Source organism: Perognathus longimembris, chromosome 28 (genome assembly GCF_023159225.1).
Source record: "Perognathus longimembris pacificus isolate PPM17 chromosome 28, ASM2315922v1, whole genome shotgun sequence".
Lineage (NCBI taxonomy): Eukaryota > Metazoa > Chordata > Mammalia > Rodentia > Heteromyidae > Perognathus > Perognathus longimembris.
The window spans coordinates 59,240,996-59,262,443 of NC_063188.1; the positions used below are offsets into that span (position 1 = coordinate 59,240,996).

The 21,448-nt window shown below is 43.2% G+C and overlaps 1 protein-coding gene across 1 annotated transcript in view; it reads right to left on the reverse strand.

Annotated features, from left to right (window-relative positions):
• Positions 1–2,555: 2,555 nt before the first annotated feature.
• Positions 2,556–21,448, reverse strand: part of LOC125343746 — a 36,988-nt gene continuing 18,095 nt past the window's right edge. Inside the window, exons 2-8 of the mRNA XM_048336279.1 lie at positions 6,127–6,278; positions 5,770–5,828; positions 5,345–5,481; positions 4,260–4,320; positions 3,940–4,087; positions 3,272–3,351; positions 2,556–2,996 (exon numbers count right to left, since the gene is read on the reverse strand). Coding sequence (XP_048192236.1) covers positions 3,320–3,351; positions 3,940–4,087; positions 4,260–4,320; positions 5,345–5,481; positions 5,770–5,828; positions 6,127–6,278 — 589 coding nt within the window. The 3' untranslated portion in view covers positions 2,556–2,996; positions 3,272–3,319. The remainder of the gene's footprint in view (positions 2,997–3,271; positions 3,352–3,939; positions 4,088–4,259; positions 4,321–5,344; positions 5,482–5,769; positions 5,829–6,126; positions 6,279–21,448) is intronic.

Sequence of the window (21,448 nt, forward strand, 5' to 3'; positions counted from 1 at the left end):
TCAGGCTTTTGTGAGCCATTATTAAAAGCCAAAGTTTATAATGAATTACATGCACTCTATTGGAATAAAGTTGGTATATTTTTAAATTAATCAAAACTTATTTTCTTATATATCATTATTTTTTATTTTATATCATATCATAATTATTTAGTTTTTAGTCTTGACGGTAATTACAGTCCTTGTGTTAGAATGAAGGAAATGTATCTTTTTGTGCCCCCCCCAAGATGCCTTGCCTCATTAAGAGGTGGTTCTAGCTGGCCCCGCCTGTTTTCCCAGCCCTGGGGCCACGTGGAATCCGCAGAACCGGAAAGGCGGTTCTAGCTGGCCCTGCCTCCCAGCCTTGGGACCACTTGTAGCCAAGATGGTGCCTGGTGGTGAACCCGGAGGCGGTCCTGTGGGCTGTGACATAGAATTAGGCCGCCCTTAGGGTGGTCCCTCAGCTCTCTGCCCTTGACAGACAGCTCAGGCGTCCATTCACAGCCCCTACATAGGTGCACGTACCCCCTCCCCTTCCGCCACTCTCTGACCCATTTAAAAGCTGCTCATTTCCGCCATTAAAGAGAGTCTTATCACTGACTTGGCTCCCGGACTGTCTGTTTGTCCGTGGAAAGGGAGGCTGGGTGTGGGCAGTCTGTCTGCTCTTTCCTCCTCTTGGCTTGTCCGGGTGGGGTGTGTTTTCCCGTCTCTCCTGCAGGACAGGAGAGCGCGGGAGGCTAAAAACCCCAACATCTTTTCAGGTCAGCATTCACTGACCACACGCGTTTTGAACTCAATAAATAACACAACATGGAGCTTTTCCTCTCATGCTTTCCTTCCTCCAGAGATCCTATTAACCCTTTACCTGCACACCACTGGATGAAACTGATCCACAGAACATGGTGGGTATTCTCAGATCTAACCAGTGCTGTCACTTAACAAGAGTCAAGATTTAACTTACAGAGATCATTTTTTTTGTGGTATTTTAACTTTCAATCTGGAGTAGCATGTACCAAAGGAACATACACATAAAAGTTGATCTCAAACATACACTAGGGTGTTCTAAGATGTTGAAAATATGCCAAATACAGTCTTTCATACAGTAAGGTATTAGACTCTTTTTCACTTCCTTCCTTCCCAAAGGAAAAGGGGTCATTTTCATGTGTTACTGGGGAAGGAGACTGTTTGGAAGCTTTTATCCTTGAAACAAGCCAGGGAAAGAGAGGATGTGTGAGATAGAATTCACCTCTGATCCAAGTACTGTGTGATTTTTTTATGTTCTGTTTCTCTGCCATCAGATGGAGAATATAAGAATCCTGATTTCTCAAGGTTTTAGACAAGAAGGAATGGAGGAATTCTAGTCATTGGATTTCTTTACCATCAATCAGGTGTGGCAGGAAAGAGAAGGAGGTAACAGCATGGAAGAATCTGTCCAGGCATTTGGAGTGGAGTTTTCTGTCTACCTGGTCAGGGACTCCGATTCTTCATTTATTGCAGCACCTGCAGAGAACTGAGAAATACAAGTATGCCTGAAGGATTGGATTGGCTACCACCTATGATTATCTCAGGCAGGAAATAAAGGCTACATGCTTTTGTAAGAGCCTTCTGATTTGGCTTCCTGGAGTTTCAAACCTTTCATTTGATAATTTATAAAGCAGCAGCAGCAGTAGTAGCAGCAGCAGCAGAAGCAGTAACACTAGTAATGAATCTGATGAAGGGCCTGGCAAAGACAAGGCAATCTTCCCTAAGTTTTCCTAAAAATGTTGCTCAAACTTCTTGTGCAAGTCCCCTTCCTTCTTTGGGTGGTTTTTCCTCTAGGTATGATGGAAAAAAATTGAAAGGTTGCTGTGAGTCTGTGAGTGGTTAGCACATAACAAGCATAGAATAAACAAATATAGTGAGTGTTCTTCATATTTCCAGTGTGTTTCATAGGTAGGACATGGCTCTAATGCATTCCCACTCTTTGGTCCCTCCTGTCCTGATTAGCTTGGGCTTCACTCACTTTAATTCACAATGAACTAGAAATAATTCTGGCTTTTCATTGAGGTTGTACTTCTCTGATATTTTGTTTGTTCCAAATATAGTACAGAGCTTAAAGAAATCTGGGCCATCTGTTACAAATTGAGTAATTTTACTTAGAAACCTAAGATTCCATAAATTCCTGAAAAGGCAGGCATCTTGGCGATGATGGGCCCTACTTCTTCCATGGGAGCAAATGGCTAGAGTCAAGCAGCAGCTAGGTCCTTTTAGTGTGAATTGTCAAGAGGTTGGGGCCCATCTGGCCTTTGTTTACCTGATCTTCTTGATCATAAGGCAATGCAGGGATAGATATGAAATTCCACATTGAGTAAATATCCTATTTTTCACCTCTACCATTTTCTTATCTAGCCACTTTAAATCTTAGATGTGGAGTGAGGTGACTCAGTTTGGAATATGAATCAAAATAATCTGTTAAGAGGTCAGGACAGTCAAGGTTGTAAGGTGAAAATAAACAACTGGTAATTCTCAGTGCCTTACAACAACAAGAGTTTATTATTTGTTCTCACGCACACACACACACACACGTAGACACAAAGTGAAAACATGCATGGATAAGTACAGAAGTGTACAGGTGCAACGAGAGGACAAATGACACACTGGCTGACAAACCCACTCAGAACCCCACTAAGACTGATCATATTAGATTGCACAGTGCTGTTTTTATAAGACACATAAAAAGGCCTCAGCTTCCAAAGACACAAGGGATGGAGTTACAAGAATATCCAACTTCAGTGAAAGAATTGCCCTACAAAAGGGTCTGAAAGCTTATAAAACACCTGAAAGCTTAAAAAGCATGGTAAGCATTTTGAACACAAACTATTTCGCATATTCAGAAACAGGGTAGCAAATAGGCAGTGCTCTAGCGATGCCTCCTCCTCTGGGCTCTTAGTTCAACAGGGGGATGTAGCCCAGATGGCCAATAGGCACTGAAACAGAGTTGGGCAAATTGGAAGGCTCCAGTCCAATATCTCCAGCAGAACCTGTAGACAGAAAGGAAGAGGGGAACAGACAGATCATACCCACGTTCCAGATCAGCTCTCCCTTCTTTTTTCTGTCTAACATAATCAGATATTTGCCACTAAACCCACTGCAGTGATCTAATCTGATTTCTCCTCAGCCAGTTTTAGGTCTTCCATCCCAGCCATTAATTAATCTCTTTTGGTCAAACCCAGGGTCTCGTCATACGCTCCTTCTATCAGGAATAAGCCCTTGATCTGTCCTACCCACAGGGGCCAGCCTAGTCTCCTATACTCACCTTTTCAGACCACTGTGATCAGCAGCTTCTCCAGCTTCAGCCACCTTTCTAGCAGTCACTTGGTGTGGCTTCTTTACTCTCTGGACAGAGAGCACCTTTTCAGTGCCACAATGCCCAACCTCCTGCCCCAGCTTCCCTAGGTGTTCACCTCTCCTTCCAGCTCCTAGAGCCCTTCCTATCTCCACACATCAGTGAGGCTTAGTGTGAAACACTGCTTGGGAAGACCTCCAGGCCCCTCCTCCAGACAAAATTCTCCCAGAGAGCAGTAATCTGATCTCTTGCAAATGAAGCCCTCATTACTTCTGTATGTTCCTCAGCCCACAGAACACAGAGGAGATCTGAGGAGCAGGCTGTGGCCTAGGGTCAGAAGACTTTGTTCTTCTATTTTATAAGATGCATTCCGTGACAGCCTCAGGGAGCCCCAGTTCCATTATTCCCTGTCACCAAGAGACTAGCCATTGAATGTTGGGCCAAAAGCACAATAAAGTGAAGCCTCACTGAACAACTCTTAAGTTCTAGCTCATTTGTTAGGCTCAGGAAATTGGTGCCTGACTCTGAGGTACAACACACCAACCCCAGTTTCCCAGCCAGAACCAAGTTACTACAACATTCCTCCTCCTATTTCCCAATTACTCAGCCTTGTATTAGTCCTACAAAGAGCAATGTACCTGGGGGGTTGGAGGGCTGATGACAGGACTTGGAGTTAGCAGCGCCCCGAGAAGAGTTTTTCAGGGCCAGTAGAGCCTCAGCAGCTTCCATCATCTGCTGCCACTCTAAGGCAGCAGAAACAGAAGCTTGGTCCGAGGTATTGGGGACCTACAATGGAAAGGGTATGAGAGGATGGTGGCTAAGAAACTACACCTTCTTCTGCTGAGACAAGTGTACCTCAGTCTCCATTCCCTCAAGCTGCCATTCACCCCCACATTCTTCTGCACCTCCCATCAGCAAAGCTCTTCTCCAAGTTTCTGGTCCCCATTCCTTCCAGTACCTGCGGCTGCAGCAGAAGAGAGTCAGAACCGCCATAAGGTGGATAGATCAGACTTGAGCTTCTGGAAACAATGAAAGGAGAGGCCAGTGGATTAAACCTTCTGGTGGATATGTACAACAAGGAGATCATGAGGGTTAGTGATTCATAACATTAAGATATAGTAATATGAATGACTGCTGAGTCCCTCATTCTTGTACTTTCTCCTCCTTGATCTGTTTCCATTCCGTACCTTCTTTCTGTGCATCTTTCCCAAGACACCAATTTCTACCAGCTTTTCTCTAGTAGGGCTGTAGTAAAGATGACAATGATATCAGAGAATCCTGGTTCTGATCTGGAAATGTATCTGGAGAGATGTGATTAGGGTCTATTTTTGAGGATAAGATCTTACCTCCATTTGGCTCTTTCCCAAGGTCTCCATCGATCAGCATGGCCCAGACTCAGGAAGCTTCCTCTACTGACTTATAGACTTTCCCCTGCATGTCTATGCCCCTCGCCATCATGGCCCCACTTTTTTCATTTTTATGCTTAATTTAATCTTTGAAATATCTTTATACTTATAGAAAAGTTGAAATATGCTTTGATACATTTGAAAATAAATACCCTTCCTCCAGTAAAATTGTTTTCTTATGCAATTACAGTGTTAGTTCAAAATAAGCCTCTTAACATTGCCACCTTACTTTTAAGCAAAGTATAAAATACAAAACAAGTTACAGAAAGATTGCCCTACTTTGGGGCAGGATTTTCTCTTCCATGGTTTTCAATGTGGAATAACAATTCCCATAGGTTGCAAGTCTAATAGGTACAGGGTCTTGTGCTAGTAGTCTTTTCAGTGTTATAGGAGTAGAATATTTCCCCTACATGCTCACTGGGAATCAGAGGACCAGAAAACATAAAGCTATGTGTCCAAAGTCTAACCAATAGGAAATATCAAAGCTAAGACACCTATCTTTCTCCATTAGTTTGAGATGCTGTCTTCTCCTTCCATCTATTTCCTCTGCCTCTTCCTACCTCTCAAAGAAACAAGCTCAAGGTTAGATATACAATAACACAAGACACAAGTGACTCCTTGGTTTTGCTCTACTCACATGATAGGCAGAGCAGGAGGCCCATAGAGCTCCCCGGAATGAGAAGCTGACATTTCCTTCTCCAAGGTCCCTGGAGTATATGGCAGAGATGAAGTTGCTGGAGGCAAGCTGAGCATCAGAGGTCTTTGGGAGCTCTCCTACAGGGGCAGAGATCACAGACAGAAAACCTATGGTACCAGGATAACCAAGGAAAGAATCTGGATGGGCATGTTTTAGAATATGATCAGGAGCCTAGATTGTCAGAAGTTAGCAGACTAGCCCAGGTCTTCTGACAGATACTGAGTACAAAAGAGATGTCATTTTCCAGGAAGTCAGATGGCAAGTAGTATGTAAAGTTGGAGATGGAACCTGTATCGTTAAGACACACTGGGAGTCTCTAAGGGGCTGGGGAGGAGGAACTTGTCCCACTGGCAACAGATTCTCACCTCCTGGAGAGTTATACAAGTGCTGGTCCCAGGCTGAGACATACTGCTCTCCATCCCAGCTGTAAAAGACCAGGAACAACTTAGATGATGGTTTTTCTACCACCCCATTATCATCCCCACATAACCCACCCCCTATCCTGAGGTCCATCTTGCTACCAAATTTGTCTACTTTCACACCACTCTCTGAATCTCTCCATCTTACTAACCCTTGGTAGCTAACATTAATATGTTTTTACACAGATATACTAAGATCATGCATAAGTATTTGCCCTAGGCAACACTGGTAGGACTAATGATAGAACCACCCATACTTCCGCTGCCCAAACTCAGGCTTCATCCCTAGCCAGAGACACTCACTGAGGGCACTTGCTTCAATGGCCAGCCTCTTGACAGGCATAGGAGATTGGGAAGCCATACTCTTCCTTGATCTTGATCCTTGCTTCCTCCTTCGCTCTTCACGATGCTCCCTCCTGGGAGTACCTAGAGAAGATATTTTCTTGTGGTGTTCCCTAAAGGGGATAGGATGATAACGTTAGTCAAATGTAGAGTAGGCCTGGCCTTTCCTTTTGCCAGACACTAAAGTGACAAGAAAAAGGCACAGTTTTGACACTAGTAGACCAGAAGAGGCTGGTGTACTTTCCCCCATGATTTGGGTACTAATACCATGGCAGAAAACTATGCATTTCGGGGGGCTAAGTTCAGTCCCCCATGGGGCCAGTACTACCCACTATGGTACATTTGAGGCTGGAGGGGCAGCAGGATATAGCACATGTCTTTGAGTTCCATGGTTCTAGGGTCAAGAGTGGAGGTGAGAATGGGCACACAGTCCAATACCCCCATTTTACTTTCTTTGCCCTTGAAAAGGACTATGAGATATGGCTGGTAGCCTCTTCTACATCCCGCTTGCTCTTATCATTGTCCCTCCCTTCTTTCCTCCATAGCTATGTCTAGCTGTCATCTTAACATTCTTCCTCAGGTAGCATCCTTCCCATGACGTTCCACTCATACATTGCCCCCACACACACAGCCACCTGACATGTTTCCCTACATTTTGAACCTGATCATGAGCTCCTTGCTTACCTTCATTGCATGCATGGCATTTTCTACCAAATATTGTTTTTTCTTTCACCTTCATTCATTCCCACATTTCTCCATGGACAGAATGCTAGGTCCTCATCTAGACAACAGACCACCCCCAGTGCACCAATTCTTCTCTTGGGCCCACATATCCTTCCTGCATGCATACAAATGATACATTTCCTCCTCAGTCTCCCACTCCTCTCCAATACTCCTCTCTGCTCTTCAAGGATGATGATGGTCAGGCCTTCTACTCTTATCCCCACCACTTCCTGGCCCCAAGTGTCCAAACTGGCATCCACATACTACACTGTGTCCTCAGGAAGCTCAATCATTCTATTCTCAACTTTACTGTGAAAGGCCCTGACATGAGGCCTGATCCAGGGGACAGTGTTTAGGAATCTTTCCTACAGGGGCTCAGGTAGCACGAAGGGGGTGGCATCCTGCTGCAGTGGAGAAAATAGGATGGAATTTGGAGGAGCAGGATGAAGGGAAAACAGGAGCATGGATAATGAGGCATATTCCCACACCAGTCTGCAGTTATAGCAACCATCAGCTAGGCACAATCAATGGACTGTTTAGATAAGATCTAACTTCCTAGCAGAGTGCCAGTGGCTCATGCCTGTAATCCTAGCTACTCAGAAGGCTGAGAGCTCAAGACTGCAGTTTGAAGCCAGCTCTGGCAGGAAAATCTGTGAGACTCTTATCTCCAACTAACCACCACCACCAAAAAAAGAAGAAAAAAAAGCCAGAAATAGAGCTGTGGCTCAAGTGGTAGGGCACTAACCTTGGGCCTAAAAGCTCAGAGACAGCACCCAAGTCCTGAATTCATGCCCCATACAAAGAAAATATAATTTCCTCTCCTCTCAGGCCAGCTCCTGCTGTTCTTCCCCATTTCCTAGAAACGCTAATGAGCTGCCTTTGCTTTTCTATCCCACCCCCTCATGTCCAGTGACCAATGAGCATGATATCTGTTGTTGGCACTCTGCAGTTTTGCTCTCTCGCCTCCTTGTGGCCACTTGCATTCACTGCACTAAGTAAAGCTCATGCATGCCCTGAAGTGAACTGGATTCCTTATGGATGTGAAATATGTAGTATCCATGCAGTCATCTGTCTTTTAAAAATTCATCTTGGGATTTTGGAATTCCCATGTCAATTTTCCTCAATTATGAGCTATCCTAAATTCTCAGGGAACATTTAATAGCCACCTGGAGACATTTTGGTTCATATGTGTGGGTCTGTTTTTGAGTTATCTATGTTGCTCCATGGTTAAATTTGTCTGTTCCTGTGTTGATGATACTTTAATGCTCCATAACATAACTTGATGTCTGCTAGAGGACACTGGAAAATCTTATCCCATTTCTTGAAAACATACCTTCTTTGTCTGTGCAGAAATGTGCAAGTCAGTACTGGTGATTGAACTTAAGCCCAGGCACTATACTTTAGCTTTTTTTTCACTCAAGGATGGTGCTATCCCACTTGAGCCACATCCTTTTTGGTGGTTAATTGTAAGTAACAGTATCATGGATTTTTCTGCCTTGGTTGGCTTTGAACTGTGACCCTCAGCCTCCTGAGTAGTTAGGATTACAGGTAAGAGCACCTAGACCTGGATTGTTTTTTCCAGTACTGGAGTTTGAACTTAGCACTTTGGGCTTGTTAACAAATTTTTTAAATGAGAATTTCAATGTTACATTGAACAATCATGCTGCATGTTTATATATGAAGGCTTGTTTAGTGGTGTTCTGATATTACCTGCAAATCTGTTAGTAATAAAAATCATTAAATTTATAAGCATCTTCTAGTGCTGGCATGACCACCCAATACAAAGTCTAGTAAAACTAGCAAATTGGGATTTATTTGGGTTGCTCTGATTTTACAAAGAATGTTGCAAAAATTTCTCTATGAAAATAGTTTCCACCATATTTCTTTCTTCATGTCCTGTCTCTTCCTTTATCCTTTCTTTCTTTTTTTTTTTTTTGGCCAGTCCTGGGGCTTGGACTCAGGGCCTGAGCACTGTCCCTGGCTTCTTCTTGCTCAAGGCTAGCACTCTGCCACTTGAGCCACAGCGCCACTTCTGGCCATTTTCTGTATATGTGGTGCTGGGGAACCGAACCCAGGGCCTCATGTATACGAGGCAAGCACTCTTGCCACTAGGCCATATCCCCAGCCCTCCTTTATCCTTTCTACATTCCTCCCCCTCCTTCCATTATTTCCTCCCTTCTTTTCTTTCTCTACTAGATTAAGGAACGTTCCTTATATTCTGAATGTTCATTTTAAAATCACAAATATATTTTCCTGTAATGAAAATGGTCGGGACTCTGGTTATTTAATTTGCTAATTCAATGATTGACATTCATGAATCCTCTCAAAATCTTTATCTTGTAATCAAAATGTAGAACAATCATAAGGGTATGTCATTGTGAGCTTTCAAAAATTACAAATACAGCCAGGTGCCAGTGGCTCTCACCTTTACTCCTAGATACTAAGGAGGCTGAAACCTAGAAGATCAACATTCAAAAACAGCCCAAAGCAGAAAAGTTGGTGAGACTTCATCCAATTAAATAGCAACAAAACCCCCACAATCATCTGGAGGTATGGCTCAAGAGGTAGAGCACCAGCCATAAACAAACAAGGCAAGTGCTAGGAGGCCTTGAGTTCAAGCCCTGGTAACAACACACATACACACACACACACACACACACACACCACATACAATCCAATTAGTAAACAAAGTGAAGAACTGAAAGTATTCTCAACCCAAACCTCTTTCATTTTCCTTCCATCTCTAGATTTCTCATTTTAAGCTAGCTTTTCTCTCCTAGATAATGTGACACCATTATGAGGGAAAGATTACTTTTGTGTATGCTTGGAGGTTCATTCTGCTAATATTTTGCTTAGGATTTTTGTATGTTGTGTTCAGGGAGGGATATCAATAGTTTCTTTCTCACATGCTGTCTTTATCTGGTTGCACAGTCTCTTAGGTTGACTTGGAGAAGAATGTAATTTCTACCTGAAACTGTTTGGGTTTTGAAATATTGCACTGATCTATCTTGAAACTTTACTACGAAATAGGTCCAAAAATATCTGGGATGTGTTTTCCTTATTTTAAACCTGTCCTGTATTTACCTCAAACATATACAAAAAGAATTATATTTGTATGCTAGCCCTATAAGCAACCTGCAGGTTCATTTCACTAGAGCAGTGGCCCTTCTCAGAGTCACCTACAGGACTTCTCAAAACAAACACATAACTCTATGTTCTACACTTGTCTCAGTTTACACCATCTATAGTGAGACTACAGGATGTGTGTGTGTGTGTGTTTGTGTGTGTGTGTGTTTGTGTGTGTGTGTGTGTGTGTGTGTGTGTGTGTGTGTGTGTACTAGTAGAGCTAGTGCTCTACCACTCTACCAGCTCCACTTTGGGATTTTTAATGGTCAACTGGAGATGAGTCTCACAGACTTTCCTGCCCTGGCTGGCTTTGAATCATGATCCTCAGATCTTAGCCTCCCAAGTAGTTTGGATTATAGGTGTGATCCACTACTGCGCAGCTTTTCAAGAGTTCTTTTAAGCAATTACTGTTAAGTATGCCCATATGAAATAGATTCTTTTGACTTTTCATTTTAGAAGCACACAAGGTTGGAATAAAATGAGGACTCACCTAGATTCCCATAAACATATTGGTTTATCTGTCAACATCATTGCTCTTTTGCTTAACTATCAGATAGTTTCAAGACTTTAATCCACTTATAAAAATATCATCTACTAAGGATCAGCATGATGTCCCATACAATGACAAGAGCATTGTCTCACTCAAGAAATTTAACAATCATATGATAACTGTAGCCTATGTCTATATGAAATCCATATTTCAGTTTCCCTACCGGTCTCAATAATATTTCTGAGAAACTAATTTGGGTATCGATTTAATGAACAAACACATATCAAATTCACTTGCCAAGTGACTTAAAATGATGGTGGGATGTGAAAGTGTGTTTCAAGAGGTAGAGCACCAGTCTTGAGGAAAGGAGCCAAGCAAGAATGTGAGGTCCTGGGTTCAAGACCCAGTACAAGCACAAAAAATGATGAAATAATGAATTTCTGAATTGGGGCTTAAATACAGGTTTCTTTACCTGCTAATAACACAATCCACAGCTCAAGCCATGATCTCAGCCCTAAAGATATATCTTGGTAAAGACAAGTGGAGAAAACTGGGTTCAGGTGTCTCATGCCACTCAGGAGACTGAGATAGGATGGTCAAGTTTTGAAGCCAGCTGGGGCAGAAATATCCCTGAGACTCTCATCTCTAATTAACCAGCAAAAAATCCAGAAGTGGTGACGTAGCTGAAGTGGTAGAGTGCCAGATTTGAGCAAAAAATGGAAGCTCGGGGTGCTGAGTTCAAGCCCTAATACCAGAAAAAAAGGAGCAAAAGAAAGAAAAATTCAGAAAAAAGAAAATCATTTCAAGAATTTGTACATTGGCATCTGACAGTAGGGACCCAAGCACGTAATCCTAGCTAGTCAGGAGGTTAAGATAGGCGGATTGTGGTTCAAAGCCAGCCTGCTCAAGAAAACCTATGAGACTCTTTGATAGGAATCTCCCTTGTTTTCATGACCCCAGGTTGATCCCACAGCCCACTGATCACTCTCCAATTAACCAGTAAAAAAAAGCTCAGGGACAATGCTCAGACCCTGAGTTCAAGCCCCAGATGCGGTACTTAAAAGGAAAGAATATATACATTTGCATGACAAGTAGCTGTTGCATGAGAAGGGCTCAATTTCTGCTGACTTCATTTAGTACAAAAGAAGAGAATGTGATTAGTTCACAAGGTTCTACATTTAAGCTGCCTTAGGGAAGGTTCTTTGACATGTCTGACTCAGAGGTCAGGGCAGAAACAGGAGCATTTGTTTAGATCTCAGGCTGGAAACCATGGAAAGCAGTGGAGTGTGCCCAGGCATAAGAAAAGTGCCAGGGGAGTGCAACCTAGGGCTATATGCAAACAAAAGGCTGAGGGTAGAAGGGTAATAAGAAAATGATGCTAGGAGACTCGGATAAAAAGATAGACTCACTTCTAATAACTACATATAGTTAATTGAAGTTGGTCTCTAAAGACCTTGCTAGAATAAAAATTGTCATTGACGTTTTTGTTTTTTTAAGTGACTCTATGAAGTTAGGCACCTATGGCTCATGTCTGTAATCCTAGCTACTGAAGAGGATCAAGATTCAAAGTAAGCCTGGGCATGAAAAGCACATGAAGAAAAGCTGGAAGTCGAGGCATAGCTCAAGTGGTAGAGCCTTGAGCAAAAAAGCTAAGCAGGAACTCAGAGCCCAAGTTCAAATCTGAGTACCGGCACTAAAAAAATAAATAAATTGGGTTTGTAACGCCAAATATTCTCATGTAAAGAAACACTTTGTCCCTGAGAAATTCTTATCTCCAATGAGCCAGGGGAAAAAAGACAAAACAAAAAACCAGGTGCCTGTGACTCATGCCTATAATCCTAGCTACTTCATGAGTCTGAGATCTGAGGATTGCAATTCAAAGCCATCCTGGGCAGAAAAGTCCGTGGGACTCCTATCTCCAATAACTACTCAGAAAAGGCCAGAAATGGTGCTGTGGATCAAGTGCTAGAGCGCTAGCGTTGAGCACAGAGAGGCTGAAGGACAGTGCCCAGGCCCTGCGTAAACCCAGGGATGGAAAAAAAAACAGCCACAAGTACAGTCAACCTTAAGCCAGAAAGCTGAGCTGGAAAGTGAGAACAAAAGGGCTGAATTGCACACACACACACACACACACACACACACACACACACACACACACACACAAACACCAACTGGAGGCCAGTGGCAATACTTTAATAGCATTAGCTTGACAAGAAAATTTGCAAACAATGCAAGATGCAGCAATTCCCAATTTACTTTATGAGGTCAGCAATACCCTCTCACAAAAAAGGTTACACAACTAGTTATATTAGACTATTATAGATAACTATTCCTAATGGCCACAGATGTAAACTTCTTTCATGAAATCCTAATAGTACATGAAAAACATAATCTATCACCAAGTATAGTTTTACCTAGGAAAGTAAGGTGATTGTACCATTTAAAAATGCACCAAGCCAGGTGCCAGTAGTCCACGCCTTTAATTTCAGCTACTCAGGAGGCTGAGATATGGGGGTCATGGTTCCAAGCCAGCTTGGGCAGTAAGTCCATGAGATTCTTCTCTCCAATAAACTACTCAGAAAAAGCCAGAAGTGGCATTGTGACTCAAGTGGTAGAGCACTAGCCTTGAGCAAAGAGCTCAGGGACAGAGCATAGGCCCTGAATTCAGGCCCTAGGACAGGAAAGAAAAGAATGCATCCGCAAATTTTATATTAATGAAATTTTTAAAAAAGAATAATAATTTTCAAATGTGTAATAAAAATTCAATTAATGACACCACCATTAAAGATTTTAAACAGAATAACACAGAAGTGCAGTCATAGCCTTGGGAGGTTAATTGAGATACACTGCATACATTGTAGAAACATTTCAAGGGAACAAATGGCCCATAGAAAGCCTCAGGTGCTCATATATGCTAAAAAAACAAATTTAAAGATCTGATAACAGCTTCTTACAGAGTATCCTCAACCCACTAAAAGATTTTTTTCAGTGAAAAAGTTGTCTTTAATGGGGGAAGACAAAATGCTTTTGTCATAAACTGAGAAATAAGGCAGAATCTCTCCACAGACTACTCATCGGCACATGCTATGATACTACAGGCTCTACACAGTGCAATTAGGCAGGAAACAGAAACAAGAGCCAAATATATGGAAAAAGAGGAAGAAAAGACTGTCTTCATTTACAAATGCCATGAATGTTTACACAAAAAAATACTATCTAATTCAGGAAATATTTCATGGATGTCATTATGAAAAAAGAAACACAAGCTCTAAGGCAATTAAATTGACTAATGGCACTGGGAAAAGTGGAACTCCATAAGGACAACAAACAAACCTCAATAGCTCACATTACTTGCACACATTAAGTCAAAATAAATGACAGATCTAAGTGGAAAATACTAAATTTTAAAATGCATGGGAAACACAGGAGAAATTTTGTGTCATGAGAATAGGGAACAATACCTTAGGTAGTAGATACATAAAGCAGGCAGACTTATGGAAACTTTGAAAGACAAAAGGCTTTGATTTGCAGTGGTAGGTTTCAATATCTCAGCTAGGCCCAAGTTTCCAATCCTGTATCAGATCCTCATCATTGACCTTTACTTGTAGCAACTACAAGAACAGAAAACTGGGCCCATTATTGCCAGCTGCAAATGTTCACAACAGTATCTTAGGTTCAGTGCACTACATTCTCCCTTTCCTCTATTTCTTGGCCATTTTTTCCTTCACTCACCACAGGCATTAGTCCTTGGGAAAACTTCACTGACTCCATTTCAAGTCTTTCAAGTCTGGGGGAGGAGAATTGTCCCTCTCTGTCCTCCTAGAGCCCTGTAAACTTCTATCACTGATCTTCCTAACTCATTTCTAATGATGATTTAGAACAACTGAATCTGGATCAGGGCATTCTGGGAGAGACTCACAACAAAGACCAGCCCTATGTCCCCAAGGCTGTATAACCAACACATTGCTAAATCACCCCATTTAAAAAATAAAAAGACTGAGGTCACCTCCATCCCGTCTCCCTATAAAGGGTACTTACTGCACGGAGTACTTACTGCAAGGGAGTTCTTTTGAAGTCCATGGTGTACCCCCACAACTGGGCCCCCAGAAGTATTCACCTCTGCTGCTGTGCCTAGACAAGCCCAGCCTTTCCTCCTCCCAGAGTACCTCACATCTCAAACCCTCCAGGCTCCAAACCGCCTTCTACTGGCCACCAGACACCGACTGATTCCCACGCATGCCTCGGAGCAGAAAACCCTGATCCGACTGAGCATTTCTCACCTAGCTCCCACTCCTTTGCTTCCCACTCCAAAGTTCCTTAGAACTTGACGGACTTCACTCTTGAGAATCAAGTTGGGACTCAGGAAAGAGCCAAATGATCTCTTCAATCTACAGCGTACCCACCAATTGAGAACTCACCTTCTACCTGGATGTTTGGGCATTTTTTTGTTCAGCAAGCAGAAACCTGGCTTGTGACTGCCGAGCTGTCCGGAGACAAGGCGAAAAGTGAAAAGAGACTGGAGAGGTGGGAGTAAAAGACTCGGGAACAAGGAAATACCTTGTACCAGAAATGTATCAATTGCTTGAGCACTGAGTACAGGGCTATAGGGGGAGGGAAGGGAGGGAGGAGAGAAGAATGGGCGGGGATAGGGGCCTGGAGGAGATGTAAGGGGCGGGTTTCTCTGTGCTCTTTGTACCAAGTAGAGTGAGGAGCTTAGCAGATCTCATGAAGGAAGCCCTATTGGTCACTCCAGGCACAGGCACATCACGCACGCACGCTGGAAACATGCCCTTTTCTGCGTTCTTTCCACATGGGAAACTGGGGATTCTCATTTCCTTTCCTTCTCTGGAACACCTTCGGAGAGGCTGGCAATTGACTGCCAAGGTTAGGCTGCACCCCAGCACTTGCACCTGAGAGGGGGTGCACATCATTGTTGCTGAATGCAGCAGTGAGTGGTAGTCATAGTGGGATAGTAAGGTAATTGATTCTCTTTTGCTCCTTTTTTTTTCTTTTTCTTTTTTTGTTGCTGGTCCTGGGCTTCAATTCAGGGCCTGGGAACTGGCTTTTTGCTGGTTAATTGGAAATAACAGTCTCACAGATTTTCCTGCCTGGGTTAGCTTTGAACCTCTCACTTCTCAGCCTCCTGACTAGCTAGGATTATAGGCGTGACCCATCAGCACCCAGATCATTGATTCTCTTTGCAGTCTCTCAAAGAGAGCCCAAGGAACAAGCCAGCATGTGTGACACTGTGGAGGCCTCATTCAATGGCCAAGACCAGCGTAGGGAGCCTCCTCATCTGAGAGTGTCTTGGAGGACCCAATTCCAGATACTGCTGGCATGTGTGACCAAGCCCTTTAGGTTAGCTCAGGCCAAACTGCCTCTCGCACCACTGTCACCCCAGTCCAGCACCCTCCCTTTCTATCTCACCAAAAGAACTCCAGGTAAACCCTGAAACCTCCAAACCTCCCAGGGCCCACCTGTCACTGCTTTTCATGCCAGGAGAGGATACAGGAAACACCATCACTGAGATCCCAGAAGTCACCACCAGAGGAATGAACAGTGACCAAGACCCTCTGCTGATCAAAATTCCTGCTCTTCCTAGTAGCTCTGTACCTGGGCCTAAATAAGCAACACTATCATTCACTATTGTTGTGTCATGACAGTTGATGTCACCTTCTGTGTGCCACAGTTCTGGTGATGGAGTGGTGGCGAGAGGCAGCTAGCGTTGTCCTTAGCTGTCTAAGGTTGTCTACACTGTCCTTGAGACAGGGCAGCTTGCTAGAAGCAATGTCCTAGCAACAAAGAATTAACCAAGGCTGGCAGCTCTGGCCTTCATGGGGCCTTGTATATAAGAGTGGGAGCACCGGCCGTGATGGTGCACGCCAGTAATCAATGAGGAGGATGAGCCAGGAGGATCACAAGTTCAAGACCAGCCTGGGATACACCTTGGGTTAGGAATATGGCCTAGTGGTAAAGTGCTCACCTCGTTCGTATACATGAAGCCCTGGGTTCGATTCCTCAGCACCACATATATAGAAAAGGCCGGAAGTGGTGCTGTGGCTCAAGTGGTAGAGTGCTAGCCTTGAGCAAAAGAAGCCAGGGACAGTGCCCAGGCCCTGAGTCCAAGCCTCAGGACTGCCAAAAAAAGGAGTGGGAAGGAATAGCAGGTCTCCTGAAATGCACTTGGCAAGCTGCATATGGGAAGAGGCCTGGGGAGTGTTTATAAAGTGTAGGAAGCAGGCGAAGGAAAGGTCTGCAGATCCTATGAAGGGGCCTTAACTTGCTACCTACTCAAAAACAGCTCCCCAGCATTCCAACCCCCACCTGGCTTCAGGGAAATTCCCAGCAAAAAAAAACTTTGTCTCTAATTGCAGAGAAAGTTTCTTCCTGTGACAGGGGCTTTGTTCTCTCCTGGGAGTGACCTTGAAATGGAGGGCAACATAGTTTGCTCAGGACAAATCTCCAAGGGAGGTTGGATCACCTTTAAAAACTACCACTGTGGAGGAGGCCCTGTTGGAAATTTCAAGACTAAAACTTTGCAGCACAGCACCCAGCTGACACACAGTCAATGGCTCACATCTATAATACTTAGGTACTCAAGTGGCTGAGATTTGGGGATAGAGGTTCAAAGCCAGCAGGAAACTCCATGGAACTCTTATCTCCAATTAACAGCCAAAAATCAGAAGTGAGACTATGAATCAAGTGGTAGAGCACTAGCCTTGAGCAAAAAAACCTCAGGGACAGTGCCTAGGACCTGCGTACAACCCCCAGGACCAGCACCAAACTAAAAGGAATTGCCAGGGCAATGCACCGACATGTGAGATGTGTTTTCATTATGGAAGAATCTAACTGGGACACAGGAACCCCACACTGCCCTTTTACTCAAAGACATCACGTTCTCTATGATATTAATGGCATGAAAAATGTTTGCATGGCCAGCTGTGGGAATTCATTGCCCTTTGCATGCTGAGAGGCCAATATCTGCAAGCAGGAATGAGATGGGGTTAGTGTGGACAGCAGAAAGCACATCAAGTCCAAATACCTTTCCTATATGCCTGCAGGATAGACAGGGTGACATCCACAGGTACAAAACAGGCAAGCTGTTTATTCTAGTGTAATCAGTTGCTTTCAACCACATATCTCTGTAGTTTTGTCATGGCCCAGGTATTACCTGGGTTCCCACGAGACCTCTGTTCTCCTGAGCTGAGTAATATCTCAGTGGGGAACTTGCTCATGTTGCTGCTTCTCCAAAAGTGGCTGGGGCCTCACCTCCTGGGGCTCAGCTCTGCCTACAGAAGACAGGAGTTCCAGTCCCCTGGGGTTAGAGAGTCAGTCTCAAAACTGTTTCTTTGTAGCTAATACCATAGCCCCTGGCCTCAGGCTCTCTACCCTTGAGAGTGAAGAGGTGGAGCTTAGTGATCCTTGTGGGCCTGTGTATGTATGTATATCTGTGTTTGAGCAAATAAATGTATGTAGAGGAGGTGTGAGTGTGTCTATATAAATGTGTGTTTAGTATATGAATATTTGTTGAAGGAAGAAACAGTGTGGTGAAAATCTTCTGCATGAACAAGATGGGTTTTAGTGTAACCAGACTGAGGTATAAAGAGCCTTCATCTCTGCTCCCCTCCTCTAGCACAGACTCACTCTATCCAGTTTTCTCCTATCTGGCTCTAACCATTTCTAAACCACAGCCATCTACCCTACTGCCAACAACAGGCCAATTAGCACTACAGCCAGCATCCCCTGAAAAGTATAGCTTTGCTGCCAATCTGACCTCTTGCTATATAGACTGTAACCTCAGACCTGCCAGGATCTAATGGGCAAGCAGAACTCCTGCCCAGCCCTGACACAAGCCTCCGAACAGGAGATGCTTTCCTCTGAGGCCACCTCCGTGGGAGAATCTCTAGGTGCTTGTAATTAATATTGTTGGTCCTCCAGCCCCTGAGCCCTGGGCCCGACCTAGTGCAAGGGTCACCTCCTCCTTGGCAGCAGCACATTTGTGGAGCATTTTTCCTGGATTCTCAGTAAGGCATCCTTTTGCAACTATGTAGTATCCCAACCACAAGTCCTTGTGAGGAATAATTGAAAAGTCTTAAGTAATCAAGGCATAGAGTATGCTAATTCTACAGGTTATGCATTCTCAAAGGCATACTACAATAGAGCTGAATATCCTTTACCTCACAGAGATGATGATTTTCCTTTGTGACAATACCTAAGATTGAACTCCATGCAAATTCCATGTGTACAATACAGAATCTATGAGCTATACATATGTACATATTTATGTATATTTTATATACTTAAACATTCAATTGATATCATCACATAGGTTCCATAAAGCATTCAAAGAATATAACATTCATCTTAAAATATTATCTGACCAGACACAAGTGGCTCATATCTGTAATCCTAGCTACTCAGAGACTGAGATTCAAGGATCACAGTTCAAAGATAGCCCTGGCAGAAAAATCCATGAGACTCTTATCCCCAATTAACCACCAGAAAACCAGAAGCGAAGGTGTGGTTCAAGTGGTAAAGTGTCAGCCTTCAGTGGAACACCTAAGGAAGAGTGTCTAGATCTTAAGTTAAAGCTCTAATGCTGGCACAAAAGATGTTTCATGCAGTATTTTTTACATATAAAATACATAACTGGATTTTATATAAAGCATAGTCATCATGGTACACGTTAAATGGTCATGATGTATTCATTTTGTAAGTACAAACTTGTGCCCTTCCCTAGAATCTCCCCACTCTCACTCTTTCCTACTCCAGTCTCCGAAAACCATAATTATGCAGTGTCCTTGGAGTGGGGCTGTTTTACATTTCACAATCAATTCCAATAATGCTTTGTCTTTCTGCTTCTTCATTGCCTGATATAATCTATGTCATTACAAATGACCCAGGTAGAGCAGTACTCCCTTCTTTTTCATGACAGAGTTATGCTCCAGTGTGCAAGGATGCCAGCATTACTGTGCATGCACATAGTAAGAGGGTGCATATTTTCACCTATTCATCCATTAATAAATATTTATAGTACTTCCATATCTCAGGTCTAGTGAATAATGTTGAGAATGAACATAGGAATACAGATTACTCTCTCATTTTCTCTGTGTACATATGCAGAGCAGGGGTTTCTAGGTTCTGGGGTAGTTCCACTTGCAGTCTTTGTCCTGTTTTCCTTAGTGGCTGTACAAATTAATACTTCCACCGGCAGTATAAAAGGGTTATCTTTCCTCAATGATTTTGCCATTTCGTATCCCTTGTTTTTGGGAATATCCATCCCACCATGTGTGAAACAAAATCTCAAATGATTTTGATTTCCATTATGCTGGTGTTTAGTGCTACCGTTTGTATATCTTCTTTTTTTGGTGCTGATCCCAGGGCCTTGAACTCAAGGCCTGGGTGCTGTCTCATAGATTGTTTGCTCAAATTTGGCACTGTACTACTTGAGCCAGAGCTTTGCTTTTGGCTTTTGGTGGTCAATTGCAGATAAAAGTCACACAGACTTTCCTGTCCATGCTGGCTTTGAACCATGATCCTCAGATATCAGCCTCCTGAGTAGCCAGGATTGCAGGCATGAGCCACCCAGCGCCTGGCTGTATGTCTTATCTTTTAAACAATGTTAGTTCATTTTTTTTGTCACTAGGAAATTAGGTTAATTATAGGCTACCTTTTTGTCCACACGTGTGAGTGTCTTATATTCTAGATAGTATTCCTTTATGAAATAAGATGCACCAAATCATGATGGCACTGGCAGTACATGCTAGGGCTGGGAGCCTGGGACAAAGAGGATTGCGGGCTCCAAAATGGTTGCTAAAATTACAGCATACCCCCTTTCATTGAGTCTCAGATGAAATTAAAGGACTTGCCCCTCTCCCACACTCCTATCAGAAGCTCAGACCTGTTATTTGTACTAGAGGAGCAGCCAGGGAAGAGTCTTCTTCTCTGTTACAATCAGGGTTAGTAATGGAGCTGTCTCTGGCCCCCAGATCTCCTGACCCTCATTAGCACATTCTGTCTAGCAAGCCCAATGTCACGTCCTTCCTTTCCTTACATTACCTTGCCTTATGTGGTTTCTCCTATGAGAATGTAAGGGGGCCATTTCGCTATATATTTCATTCCCTCTGTGCCTGGAAGGAGACATGTGTGAAGGGATCTTAATGCTGACCTGCAGCATACTATAGGTGCAACTGAAAGAGAAGTAACTGCTGATTTTTTATATCAGAGCCCTTGCTCCAGTGTAAGAAAGGTGCTGAGCTCTGTTCACACACTTTGGGCAACGTCAGGGTCAGGACCTTGGAGAGTTCCCCAAGCCTGAGTGCTTACTTTCACTGAGTAGCTTAAAATTAGAGACAAATGAAGATGGGAGTGGGGGACAGATAATGCAATCAAGAATTCAATGTGTATCCTACAAAATTAAGAATACTGAAGGAAAAGGTGGGTCTGGACAGATGGGTGAAAATGAGAGAGACATTGTTTGTATTATAATCATTGATTGTATTATAATCACAAACTGCTTTGTTAAATGGAAAGTCCTTTGTACACTACTTAAAGATAATAATAAAAAAGAATTAAAGTGAAGTAAGTCAGGCCCACAGAGACAAATGTCGCTATACGTGGAAGCTAGAATTTGTTTATAAGCACATAATTAAATACATTGGGTGGTATGCAAGCATATACAAATGTATTTATTGAAATACAGTATATTAAAGGAAGAACTCAGTGCAATTCCTTGGAAAGGAAAAGTCCAAGTTCAACAAAATAAACCATAGGAAATGGGTACTTGAAAGGGTTGGGGTAGGGTCATGGGGAGAGGAGATGAATGAAGATAAGAAGGGGGGAAGGATTCAGTGACCATTAATGTATATTCTACAAAATTAAGAAAAGTGATGTGAGGGGTGGGTTAGGAGGGATGGCTGATAATATTGAAAGGGGGTAATCAAG